The 13868-nt window shown below is 34.3% G+C and overlaps 2 protein-coding genes across 3 annotated transcripts; both read left to right on the forward strand.

Annotated features, from left to right (window-relative positions):
• Positions 1 to 4425: 4425 nt before the first annotated feature.
• On the forward strand, positions 4426 to 8729 carry LOC143630548 (RNA polymerase sigma factor sigA-like). 2 transcript variants are annotated; one of them, XM_077099531.1, is made up of 10 exons: positions 4426 to 4534; positions 5363 to 6095; positions 6199 to 6397; positions 6475 to 6567; positions 6671 to 6799; positions 6882 to 6935; positions 7020 to 7097; positions 7230 to 7292; positions 7506 to 7618; positions 8549 to 8729. In XM_077099531.1, the coding sequence occupies exons 2-10, from the start codon at positions 5473 to 5475 to the stop codon at positions 8655 to 8657; spliced, it is 1461 nt and encodes a 486-aa protein (XP_076955646.1). In that variant the 5' UTR covers positions 4426 to 4534; positions 5363 to 5472; the 3' UTR covers positions 8658 to 8729. The 2 variants fall into 2 exon arrangements, with proteins under 2 accessions (XP_076955646.1, XP_076955648.1); XM_077099533.1 differs by having other exon boundaries at positions 4439 to 4534; positions 5349 to 6095.
• A 2929-nt stretch (positions 8730 to 11658) lies between these two features.
• LOC143630529 (ras-related protein RABD2c-like) lies at positions 11659 to 13074 on the forward strand. Its single transcript, XM_077099521.1, has 4 exons — positions 11659 to 11852; positions 11933 to 12088; positions 12243 to 12346; positions 12460 to 13074. Exons 1-4 carry the CDS (start codon positions 11775 to 11777, stop codon positions 12551 to 12553), a joined length of 432 nt encoding a protein of 143 aa, XP_076955636.1. The 5' UTR covers positions 11659 to 11774; the 3' UTR covers positions 12554 to 13074.
• The last annotated feature ends 794 nt before the right edge of the window (positions 13075 to 13868 follow it).

Below are 13868 nucleotides of genomic sequence, written 5' to 3' on the forward strand. Positions count from 1 at the left end.
ATGAATGAGAAAAGAGATTAGACCAAGAATGAATGTGAGATTGCCACATCATCTTCATTATTTTCTTTTATTAGTATAGTTAGATGTGTTGTTGTTTAGTTAGTTAAAGTGTCATGTCATTGCTATCTAGACAGTAGGGCATTAATTAACTAACTTATCAAAACTTATCAAACTTGTGTAGTGAATACGTTTTAACTAACCAACACCCCAATTATTATTATTTTTTATATAAAAAAGTGATTCGATTGGTTTAAAAATAAGTTTGTCCCGCAGCTCTTTCCATGGACCCGTTCCCGGTTAGTGTCCAATGGTCTTAGGTGGCATCTCAAACAAACGTTCTAATGCACCAATCCGTTTTCGAGAACTCATAAAGGTGAAGGATGGTCATGGGTGGGATTTCTTTTTTTCCTCAAATTTGAGGTTTTTAAACATGTAGTTTATACAGGTGGAAGTTTTAAAATATATTTATTAATAAACATATAAATATTTATAAATTATTTTTAACTTTTGAGAAAATGTGAACCTTTGTAATCATTATAAAATGGAAACTGAAGGTGGTGATGCGGTTTTTGTAGTGAGTTTTGGAAATGGGTATGAAAGGCACAAAAGGAGTAATCAATCTACACTTCTACAAGGTGAGTGTCGATTTACAATCGCAGGAGCCAGGAGTAGAGAATGAGCAATGTGAAACCCTCATTTGTGTTATTAGATGGATTACACATATGAGATATTAATATTTGGTGGATTATATTAGATTTTCATTTAGTAAGTTCTACCGACGTGAAATTTATACGATTCTATTTGACTCTAAGCTAATTTAAAACAATTTTTTTTATTATTTTTAAACAAATTATGATACACAAACTAGTTAAACAACACAAATATATAGTGATATCGATATTGTTTTCTTATATGACATATTTTGGCCCGTTTCATTTTAATTTAACGTATTTTGGCCCGTTTAATTTCGTTTCCCCGTAGTTTGATCCGTTCATATATTCAACCGTTTCATTCTAATACACCATATTTTGACTTGTTTATATATCAGTTAACTATAATTTGATTCCTTTCGTTTTAAGTCACTATGTTCTGACCAGTTTCATTTAAATCACCAGACTTTGGCCCGTATCATCGGGGAAGTTAGAACTTGTAGGAAAATAGAATAAAGGATATAGAAATCAAGTAGAGAAACTTATCTCTATAGGTTTTTAACATATGATTCTTCAAAGCTTTCTTCACTAATAACTCTTCATGTATACATGCATTTTTCCTTGAAGTTTTTAACTTGTATTTTTTCTAGCATCTTATAATAACTAAAAAGTTTAATGCAAGGAAATTAAATTGTACAGTCAAATGTTTTAATCAAATAATTGAATAACTCAAATTCACATGAATAGTCCGTTTCTTATATATTTTTTTTAATTGTTTCATCATAAATATCGTATAGAAAACTAAATACATATAATCATTTTCTTAGAAACAACAAAAATCTTCATTTCTTGCTTAGTGATAGGAGGCTTTGGTTCTCCGGTGGAGATCAAGATCGATCCCGCCTTGTCACTTTTTGTGGATTATGACGCTGAAGGATTTGAGCTAAATCTTTTGCAAAGGCTGTCGGTTCATATCCCCAGCTTACATTGGTTTTCGTTCTACAGTGTGTTACGTTAGAAAATTCTGCTATTGTGATGACATAACGACTGTCGAGTGGCAGCCAATGATATGTTTTCCCGGACAGGGCCAGCCCACCATTTAGATAGCTTAAAGCAAATAAAAATCTAGGACCTTAAAAAAGAAACTGAATTCATACTTTTCTATTTTTTATTTGTTTTGCTTCACATTTAATTAAATGAATATGTTAAGTATAAAACCAAAATTCTCCCCTTTGCACTAAAAGATTATATTTTATATCATAAGTTGATACATGATAATATTAGACTTGTTTTTTTAATAAACCAATTAAAATGTATATGTGTTGAAACATGATATGAAAGTAACTTTATTGGAGATATTGAAAAATATCTTGTGGACAACACCATACATTATGACATTTTCAACATGAACATTTACATTTATAATAGGGCTATTGGTTTTTAATGCTCTCAACTTTCACTCATTGGTAGATAACACTCTCAACTAACGATTCGTCTCCCACCACTCCAAACTTTCACATTATTTTTTTCTACCACTCCCTAACTGACGTAGTATCTCCTTTAGTTTCAATGCTGATGTGGCATTATTTTCAAAGAAAAAAAAATTAAAACAACGTGGGTCTAACAATTCTTCATCTTCCTACTCAAGCACCCACTGCCTCCCATTACCACCACCATCCAACTTAGCCACCACCATCTGCAACCATCAGGTCCATCACCACCACTCTCCCTCTTCACTCTTTCTCTCTCTACAAACCCCTGAGAGAAACCAAATGTATACATAACATAACATCATCTTAGTATTCCCTAATCCAAACTATAATTTCTCAAATATATCTCACACAGTCTTAACAGCCGAGATCATGCCATAAAAACCTTAACCTCAACTTCCATTAATCCTTTGTTGCTGGTATTCGGCCCAAAGGTTTTGTCGCAGTGCCATAAGTTTTTGGTGGTGAGGAATTCGTCGGCGATTGTTGACGATGATGCAGAGGCTGGACTTGAAGGTTGTACCCGTAAACTGCACTTTCAAAATCATCTTCCTCAATCAAACCTATCCCCAACCCCATCCCTCACATACCAACCACATGTGCATTTAAACAGTTAAATTTATTTTTAATTAATACTTTTGAAATCAGAATGATTTGTATATTGTTTGGATTAGCACAAAGTGGTTTGATATTGAACGGACTAGGTCAAATGAAGGTACCCAGAGGTAGGGGTGGTGGAGAAGGAAGATGAAGTAATTGTGAGACCCACATTTAAAAAGAATATCAGGAAAATAATGGCATGTCATCACTAAAACTAACGGAGTTAGTAATCAGTTAGTTAGGGAGTGACGGAAAAAATAACCCGAAAGTTACAACTGATGACAGACAAATTATTAATTGGGAGTGCTATCTACCAATCAGTTAGTTAAGGGGTGACAGAAAAAAAATAATCTGTCAACTTATGCAATCATTAAATCTTCTAAAGATAAATTGTATTTTAAGATAAATGATATATACTTGTAAGTACTAGAAAAAAATTATCGATCGAATTCCTTTTTCTTCTTTTAAGAAAATATACGTAATTGATAAACTAGATAATATTTGATTTTTTATATGGAAATATGACGAGTAATGAGTATATTCCTCCCTATAAAAATATCTAAAAACTAGAATAAACTGATATTGTGAATGAATAGGGAATCGAAAAACAAGGGGTGTTACCGGTTATCACTGTGCTAGAGTAATAGTGATTACTTAGTCTATATGTAGTGGAGGAGTTATACAATGAAATGTTTTGTGTTATGTGACGTCCAGTCAACAAAAAAACGATTTTTGTTTTAGTAGTGTAGTGGTGTGGTAGTTCAATATAGATTATCACACACACAAACATATAATAAGAATAAAACACCACCACCACCCGGCAACAACTGCATGCCGCCCCCCACCACCCCACCACCCCTTTGTTGCCCCAGGGGGGGGGGGTGTTCTCGCCCTAAATCCCATTTGTCGCCCACTACTTCACACACCCTTATATAATCAACTTAATCATTACATATAAATGACATATAATTTATTTAAATTTTGAGGCCTAAAATTTTTAAGGGCTTTGTTAAACACACGAGCAAACCCTGGTTTTGGAGAAACGCAAGCCAAACTGTAAAGCCAGCATGAGTCCGAATAAGATAATATAGTATGATCAAAATAGAGCAACTCGGCTCTTCAAAATTGAGTAGTGCAGTCAGGCCCGGCTCCGAGAAAACAAAAAAAATGTTGGGCCGAAAACGAAAATTTTTTTTGGGCCTTAATTAAAAGGAGTATTTTGTTGGTTTAAATAATTAAATTTTTATATAGGTTTATTTGGTTATAATTTAGATTGTGTAAAATTTTTTTGTATCAAAATAGGATTAAAATATCTCAAATGAGACTTAAAACCATAACCTTTTTGTTGAGAGTAATACCCATTTGCCACTATACCAAGCTAGTGGTCATGTAATTAAGTTTAAACATTAAATATACATATTGATTTTAATAAAAATAAATATAATTTAGAAAAAGAAAATTCAAGGCTAACGAGGTGTCGGGCCTATAACCGTCGACCATCCCGCAATCCCTATGTGTCGGCCAGCCTAGTATTCGTCGTTAATAAAAAATAAGAAAAAGAAAAAGAAGTCTCTCTCTCCCAACACTTGGTAAGAGTACAACCAGTCGATTTTCAAAATAAATAAAAAATATCTTTCCTAAAGTATCGAGAAAGAAACAAGGAAGAAGTCGCTAGCGTGTGACACACACCTTGTTCACTCACTTTGATACTCCCGCTATAATCACCACACATTTTGTTTCCCTCGAAAAAACAGTAACAACTCATTCCTTCATCTCTGCAACTTCTTTCTTAAGGTTATTCTCCGCTGATCCTTAATCTATCTTTTTAATTTGACACAATTTACAACCTGACTAATTAATTGCTGTAACTGTTTTTTCAAATCATAATCTACAATAACACTTACTGGATTTCCACTAATTTGTTGTTATTGTTATTTCAATATCCTGAATACGGTTACTTTATTATTTTGTAATAATCGATTGTTTGATTAATTCTTGCAACTCTATTTTGACGTTTAATAGTTTCAGTATTACTTAACTTAGGGTTCCATCTACTGTCATGTCAGCAAAACCGAACCCTTAACCCAAAATATTTACCAAAATTTGCCATGACCGAACAAAACTGACGTGAAGCTGATTAACCAATCATTCGGTTAATGTGTCATCGTTAACTAACTTTAACCGAATCCAAACCGAACTGGAACCTTGTATGTTAGTATTTTTTTCTTCTGATTGTTGTTATACCTTTATTTTCATCTTTTATACCTTCAAATCTAACTTCGAGCATTTAAATATGTGTGGCAACTGTTTATAACATAGCCTGAGACACCATAACCACGCTTGGAACCAGCGTATTTCAGCTTAGAAACTTCGTGATTGAGTTTGTAACACCATAACCGAACGATTTTCAACTTGAACAAAGGAAAAAAAATACATTGGAAAATTAACCGAAGTTAACTGAAACCGACCCATAACCGATGGTTAACCGGCCATTTGGTTATGGTTAAGCCCCCATAACCGAACCGAACCAAGTTCGCACACCTCTTGACTTTCAAGTTTCATAATGATAGTCAACTTAATTATATCTCCTTGACTTTTTCATTGCCAGGAAATTTAGGTTAGGTGACCTGCAACAAACCGAAAGCACTATTTCAACAATATTAGTATTTACAAATCTTACCAGAAACTGTTATACTTGAATAAGGCTGCTTCTTGCAAGCCAAGAAAGCTTGATGATGGTTACAACTGCCGTAATTGGACTAAGGGCATTGGGTTCATCTTCTTACTACTCTGATATCACTGAAACGCTATCAAGCAGTAATGATATAGGGTTCATATCTGCCCCGATTAAGAATGTGATCACCGCCAAAAGATCATCCACTTATGGCCATGGTTTTGTATCCAAACGACATAATCAAGATAAGCGTTACGTCAGAGCTCTAAAGCAACATGTTGATACCGGCTCTGATTCTTTAACTATAGAGAAATGGATTAAAGGAATTGAAGAGTTGGAAGAGGAAGATTTTGATCAAGAGTTTTCAATTGATGTTTTACTGTTGTTACAGAAATCTTTGTTGGAAAAACAATGGAATCTTTCGACCGAGAGTGCGTTGACTAAAGTCAAACCGAATGAGGAAAGCAGCAAAAGGGTTGTTGTTAGTGACTCTGTGAAATCTGCACGTAGACGTAGATTAGATTCTAAAAATGAAGCCGGTGCAAATAAACAGTTGAAATTTGTAATCAGTTCGGAGTTGCTCCGAATTCATGCGAGTGATAGATTGTTAACTCATGATGAGGTGGCGGTTTTGTCAAAAAAGATTAAAACGGGCCAACGGTTGGAAAAGTGGAAGTCCAGGTAACTGAATATCATATGTATATGTTTGTAGGTTCTACATAGATACTGAATTTCAGGAAGTTTATTCTATGGTTTTGGTGATTAATATTCTGAGTATTTTCAGACTGAAGGAGAAATTGGGATGTGAACCTTCTGAGGCGCAACTTGCAGTGTCCATGAAGATTTCACGAGCCGAGTTGCAAAGAAAACAGATTGAGTGCAAGTTAGCAAGAGAGAAGCTAGCCATGAGCAATATCCGTTTAGTAATGTCGGTTGCTCAAAAGTATGCTAACATGGGAGTTGAAATCGGTGACCTAATTCAGGTGTCTGTTAATTTCAATTATGTTTAATAAGCGAATGAGTGTATTCAGAATATAGAACTTCACATTTATTTTTGTAGGGAGGTGTAATTGGACTACTGCGTGGGATAGAGAAATATGATTCGTCAAGAGGGTTTAAGATATCTACTTATGTTTTTTGGTGGATAAGACAGGTGAGCACCATAAACCCATTTTTGTAATAGTTACTTCAATCAAGGTGTTTGAATAGTACGCGCGATAATCTTTTTTTTATAACTTTGATCTGTTTAAATTCAGGGTGTTTCAAAAGCATTAATTGAAAACTCTAGAACCTTAAGGGTGCCTACCCATATTCATGAAAGATTAAGTGCAATACGACACGCCAAGGCTAAGCTCGAGGAGAAAGGAATAGCGCCATCAATCGAAGTAAGTTAAACGATACATTTACACAAATTATATCATTATCTCAATTTTTAAATTTTAGCTAATGAGCTTTTCGGTGATGTAGAATATTGCAGAAAGCTTGAACATATCAACAAAGAAAATATTGAATGCCACTGGGGTACTTGAATTGCTTACAACTTGTTTATGCTTTCAGTTTTCTTCATTTCTTTCATTTAATTAATGTCGATGTCTTTTTTTGTAGGCAAAATGCAAAGTGTTCTCACTTGATAGGCCAGTATCCCCTTCTTTAAATGGTCTTCCGGGTCAAACCTTTCACAGTGTAAGTCTGGATATTTGCGCTTTTTAAATGTAACTCACACACGTGTGCATAAACACGATTAATACCACATAGTTTATTAGTAATAAAAATTAATAATATTTGTTAACACATGTTACTATAATATCATTGCAGTATATGGCAGATGATCATGTGGAGAACAACCCTTGGCACGGAGTAGATAACTTGGCCCTCAAGGTACTTAACATGTTTTACAACAGTCATCTTTTTTGTTCCTTTTTATTTATTTATTTATGATCAACCAACTTTACCCTTTTACACTGGCCCTTGTGGCTGCAACAACCACACATTGGAGAGTGATTAACTGATTATGATATTTCGTTTTCTAACCCTACACTAGAAAACATCAATAAATGAACATTTTTTAATTGTTTGGTTGTTATTTTGCAGGATGAAATGAACAAGTTGATGGCCACAACTTTAAGGGAACGGGAAAGAGAGATCATACGTTTATATTATGGTCTCAATAATGAGTTCCTTTCCTGGGAAGATATTAGTCGAAGGTACCAAATCAATTCCTTTTTTTTAATCTGCGAAATGTTAATTGGGGTTGATTGTATGTTTATTAATGCAGTGTTCAAGTCATCACTCCCTTCTTTTTAGAACCGTTAACCCTACACTTAACAAGTCTAGGTTGAAATGGGTCAAAACTGGTTCAGGTTGAATTGTTGCAACGTGTCACTTTTTATTAGGGGTGCCAATCGTATCAATTGACGGGTTGAAATGTTCAACCCATCTATTTATCTGTGTCAAAAACATCAACCCTATCTTGCACACACTTGAAGTCATGCCTCCCGAACACGACCTGTTTAACCCATCTATCTAAATGTGTCAAACGGGTTGGCAGGTTGGTTGGTAATAATTAAGTTGTAAGTGTTAATCGGGTTGGGGGGTTGAAAGAATGGACAGGACAGTGGTTCGATACTCGACATGCTTAACTAAACGAGTTAAACAGGTCAACTCAAAGACGGCTTATTTAATTAAACACGTCAACTCGAATATGACCCGTATTTAAAACTGGTTAGATATGCGAACCCAAACTTGATTATTTTGTGTCATGTTTCAGGTTGTGTCAGAGTTTGGCACCCCTACTTTTTTGTTACGTGTTGAAATGAGCTTGGTTGGGTTGGGTTGGGTTGACCAAAAAGTTCTGAACTTCTAAAAATAAATAATACGTTAATCATGGCTTACGATTACAATATTAGCAGGTTGCATGCATTAAAAATAGATTTATGATTTCTTTTCACTCTAACCCGTTTAGTTTTATTAACTTTTTAATTTGACCCGTTTGAGATATAAAAACAATCAAATCATTGTTCCGTGTTAAAAGGGTAAACAATAGGTAATGGTAAATGATTGTTGTTATAAAGAAAATGAAAACCAACTGAATAAAAAGGGTAAAAATGTAACTAACAATCTTAAGCGTGTTGCAGGATGGGGTTGTCGAGAGAACGAGTTAGGCAAATTGGTCTTGTTGCTCTTGAGAAGCTAAAAAATGCTGCCCGGAAGACAAATCTCGAGGCTATGCTAGTGGAACATTGATCTGCTTGCTACATAGGACTAGGTAAAATGGCTGTATATACAAACGATAGATACATATGTATACATATTAATATTACAACAACATTGATTGTGCGGAAAACGTATATACCATGTGAAGATATACACGTATCATAAGATTTTGTTCTGTGTTGATTTACTGGTGTGATCTTGGTTTATGTTGTCTATATGTATCAAGTTTATGTGATTGTATCATACAAATTTGTACGCATTTGTCGTCTCTGTTCTCTATTACAAATTTGTGTTTGATTTTGTGTTCAAACGAAAATCGATAATAGTTTGGTTTTGATGATTTGTGTTTTATAGTAGATCTCTTACACATGCTATGTTGATCTGGTTCATTTAGGATTTGGTTTGGTGGATGTGTTTCTATCTGGTTGGGTGGTCGTTATAGTAACGAATTTGAAGAACATGAAGAAAGTGAATCCTTATTAGGGTTGAGTGTTATCTTTTACATCGCGTCACATTGGTTTTTTTTCTCTCTTTCCATTTCGGTGCTAGAACACCTTTCAAGCATGGAACCTGGAATTGATATAGATTCAGGCAGTGTCGCGTGGGTTGTTGCCGTTGGTGTTCTCCTAGCACCGCATCGCCACATCACCCATACCGCTTCTACATCCTTCTTAAAGAACATAGTATAACAAACTTTCAAATATTAGACCATCAGTGCTAATTATTAACAATCAAAAAGTATTTTACGATAACTAAAAACAATAGTAGTGGTTAAAATTTTAGTTTGCTAAAAAGTAAAATTGGTTGCTGGAAGCTATTATATTATTATATATATTATTAAAAATCAAATAGCGGTCTACTCACAAAAGCTACTGTTCAGCTTTTTTTATTTCATCTCGTCGGACTTTGTCTTCCACTTTCATAGACATGTGCTTTCTTTTTTTCATCCGCATATAGTTGTACGTGTCTCTTTCACCTCATACTCACTTTAATTAGTTTGCTTTAATACACAACCACCACTACACCACTTCTTCGTCAATCTTCGGCATTCGACACCTACATTGTTTGTTGCAGGTACGCCTCATTTTCTATAGCAAGTTTCCTCACGTTGTGAATGAAATTCAACCCGTGCCGATTGTTACCTGCGTGTTTAGTTCTAATTCCAGGTTTGATTTCGTTTATGTTCCAATGCAAATATTTGATAAAATTAAAAAATTACAAAAAAATAGTTTCCCAACATTAATGGCACTAAATACTCATTATGAAAATAAAGGCTATTTAGTTTGTAGAAAAAGAATTAACACTTTTATAGAAGTAAAAAAGTGAAAAACATTAATTAAAAAAAGGGACAAGAAAAAGGAAAAGATAATAAAATAAATTTTGATGAAAAATGTTTTAAAAAGTGAGTGACATGGACGTTTGTTTACATGATGAATGGTAGCTGACGACATCCGGGTCGTATAAAAACCAATTGATTTCACGACGGAGATCCAATTTCACGGCGGCAGGAATCTCCGATCACCGTCGTAACATTCCATCACTTTTTATCATGAATCCGGAGTAGTAAGTTTTCATTCTTATTTCTTCCACTTTAAACTAATTATTATCACTACTCTTTTTAATTCGCACATTATTTATTTTCTACCAAACGCTAATAAATTTATTTCTCAGGATTAGATTGTCCGTTTTTTGAATTTGAACGACCCAAATACGCAAATAGATCGCTCTTTTTAATCAAATTCATTTTCGTATAATAATAATATTGATATGTTACAAATAAGAAAAAACAAAAACATTTTATAAATGATTAAATGTTGCCTTATGAAGAAGAGGAAGAAGAATCTCGTGATCGTATGATTATCGATATGCATCTCAGAACGTAGTTAATAAAAGTCCACTTACAGTGGCGAAGCTTGGACTAAGACACCGAGGGTACCGGATTCAAAATGTATACAAAATTTCACAAACGAAGGTGGCCGGGCTCAAATTTTCGGCCAAAAAGGGCTAAGTTTGCACCACATATAAAAAATTTCGGCCGAAAACGGCTAAATTTTATATTACGTATAAGACATTTCGGCAGAAAATGGCTAAATTTTTCACTACGTATAAGAAATTTCGGCCGAAAACGGCTAAATTTTACACTACATATAAGAAATCTCGGTAAAAAACGGCTAAATTTTACACTACGTATAAAAAAATTGGGCCGAAAACGGCTAAATTTACACTACGTATCCGGACGAAAACGAGTAAATTTACACAAATGCGTAAAAAAACAAGGGGGGCCGGGGCCACCCCGGGCCCTAAGGAATCTTCGCCACTGTCCACTTAGATCTTTTAACATATTGCACTTTATATACTATGGGACGGATGTGTGTTTGATCAATAACGAATAAGAAAACGTATGTGTAATCGAATTAATGTTTTGTCATTAACCCAATGATTACAACACCATACATACAAATTTTTTAGTCCCATCACTAGTTGCTATATAAGCAAAAATAATAGCGTCAATTCGTTTACTTCAAGAGTGTGTTATCCTTCAATGAAATGAGCTTGAGTTAGATAGCAAAAACATCAACTGTTTTAGACATTTTGGACGAGTTGCTTAATGCTTCTTTTAAATCTATAACTGTAACCTATTAAAATTTGTTCAATTTTATATAACAAAGAATACTTGCTATATACTTTGTGCAGTGACTACTTGTTCAAGCTTTTGCTGATTGGAGACTCAGGAGTTGGCAAATCTTGTCTACTGCTTAGATTTGCTGTAAGAAAATAATATGCCATATCCTTTATATAACTTCACTGCTTATTTAACACCTCAATATGCTATTTTAGCTACATTGTTCTTATTTTTCTATCATAATCTGTTTTATACATGATGACTCGTATCTCGACAGTTATATCAGTACAATTGGCATGGACTTTGTAAGAATTTAAACTTACATGCTTATTGCTTAACATACGCGTATCAGTCATACATTCACATTTGTTATGGTTATCTTTGTGCCTTTATTGTCTTCAGAAAATTCGCACTGTGGATCAGGATGGGAAGACCATTAAGCTTCAAATCGTGAGCAGTTTATTTTAGAAATAAGTAATTTATCTTCTTTTTATTTGATAAATAAAACTCATGTTTTCCGGAATATGCAGTGGGATACTGCTGGACAAGAAAGATTCAGGACAATTACTAGTAGCTACTATCGCGGGGCTCATGGCATTATCGTTTGTTTCTTCTCATCTTTATATTTTAACTAAAAAGGTCATTTTGGTCATTTTATCTTTTCTTATGCTTATTTCTGCAGATAGTTTATGATGTTACTGATCTTGAAAGTTTCAACAATGTTAAGCAATGGTTAAGCGAAATTGAGCGCTATGCGAGTGAAAATGTAAACAAGCTCCTTGTTGGTAACAAATGTGATCTTACCGAGAGTAGAGCTGTATCATTTGATACAGCAAAGGTACACATTGTATATTCTCATTCTAATACACAGTTACACACACACTTGTTAATGTAATAAACTAATAGCATAGTGTTTGTAAATATGTTTTACACATTAACCATTACTAGAATTTTGTCTCTCTATTTGTGTTTATGATTTCTTTGGTGGTTAGGAATTTGCGGATGAAATTGGCATTCCATTTATGGAAACAAGTGCTAAAGATGCCACTTATGTGGAACAAGCTTTCATGGCTATGTGTGCTGATATTAAAAACAGGTATCAATCGATTTCATGATGTTTTTTTCATACAAAGACTTTGATTGTTAATTAATATAAATTTGAATATTGGTTTGAATGAATGGATCTAAGATTATATATGGTCAATGCAGGATGGCAAGTCAACCTTCATCCAATAAGAAGCCACCTACTGTGCAGATCAAAGGCCAACCAATTAACCAAAAGAGTGGATGCTGCTCAAGTTAGGTTATTCTTGACATCTTTCAATCATCACCATCTTTTAGTTTGCTTTTTTATTTAGTTCCATATCTGAAGTCTTTATGATGGTTATATGGGTTGTAAAGGATGTCTAGATGGGGTAGCATTTTGGCATACTTGTAATACTATTTCAAATAATATACCAATTGGTTAGTTTTTTTCAGTTCATAATGCATTCACTACATTTTATGGTCATCTATGTGCGATAGATATCGTTTATCTTCTATAAGATATGGATGTTTACTTGCTTTTATCAGAGTGGTGAGTAGCGTGTGCATTGGACCAATCAAATTAATGTTGCGATATGTGACTAAGTTGAAATGGAATCATGAAGGTGTGAGCGCATACGCTCCAAACCAAGCATGGCACGTGTGATTGCAATTGTCGGTGTTGATATTTCTTTAAAGTGACAAGATATTTATGCATTCATGTTTTATTGCCTTGCATATTTAAATGATTACTTGTTGCTTTGGACAAGATCTAATCTTGGGTCTAAAAAAAGGGACGTGAATATAAATAGGCATGAGGCCAAACGTGAATTGCCCAAAATGTTGTCAAGTTTTCATGCTATATACGTGAATTGCCTGTTTGGATGATTTTTTGGTGAAAACCCCTCGGTATGAGTTGTAGATCTTGCGACTTTAAGTCTTGAGTCTGCTTGGATTAAGTTTGTTGATGCCAAAATCATCTGGCTAGCATCTTCACCTTGAAACTAGTCTAGCAATGGGAAAGATATTGTTTTGAAGTAAATGATTTTTTTATGGCAGTCTACATTGGAGCATCTCCACCTTGAATATTTTGGTAAGATATTGTTTTGAAGTAAAACGGTTGTACTATATGGCAACGACATGTAGCAATATGTTGTCCAACACGACATTGTTTTCGTTTATTAATATAATAGGTTACAGAAGACTGAAATTCAATTTTGGCCGTCCGATAAGATTCAAGATTGATCGTTGGATAAAGATTAAAAAAGCAGTTTTTTTTGTCTTCACGTGTATTTGAATTTGATGCAGTTTATTCTCCATCCATCCCCGTGATTCAAGCATCTCTCTCCTCCTCACCCATAAAACTTCCCCACTTAAATCAACACAGGAATCATTTGTTGGGCGGTTCCAGTGAAGTGGTGGTTTTTTCCTTTCTGTCAATTATTTTTCCTCTGATTGGATCGACGGTGTTGTTGTTACTTGAGGTTCCAGCTCTGGTTACGGGAAAGAATGAGAAAGATGAGGTTTGGTTTTTAAACTGATCTATTATGTACTGAACACCAAATGTTACATTGATAAAGCGTCTATCAGAGAAT

This window comes from Bidens hawaiensis, unplaced genomic scaffold, assembly GCF_021521415.1.
Source record: "Bidens hawaiensis isolate Kalapana, Puna unplaced genomic scaffold, B.hawaiensis_p1.1 tig00005681_1, whole genome shotgun sequence".
Taxonomy (NCBI): Eukaryota; Viridiplantae; Streptophyta; class Magnoliopsida; order Asterales; family Asteraceae; genus Bidens; species Bidens hawaiensis.

Coding starts and splice junctions, on each gene's coding strand:
- LOC143630548 (XM_077099531.1), top strand. CDS start 5,473: ATGATGGTTACAACTGCCGTAATTGGACTAAGGGCATTGGGTTCATCT. Junction 6,096..6,198: donor TTGGAAAAGTGGAAGTCCAG/GTAACTGAATAT, acceptor GAGTATTTTCAG/ACTGAAGGAGAAATTGGGAT. Junction 6,936..7,019: donor AAATATTGAATGCCACTGGG/GTACTTGAATTG, acceptor CTTTTTTTGTAG/GCAAAATGCAAAGTGTTCTC.
- LOC143630529 (XM_077099521.1), top strand. CDS start 11,775: ATGCAGTGGGATACTGCTGGACAAGAAAGATTCAGGACAATTACTAGT. Junction 12,089..12,242: donor TATCATTTGATACAGCAAAG/GTACACATTGTA, acceptor TTTGGTGGTTAG/GAATTTGCGGATGAAATTGG. Junction 12,347..12,459: donor TGTGCTGATATTAAAAACAG/GTATCAATCGAT, acceptor TGGTCAATGCAG/GATGGCAAGTCAACCTTCAT.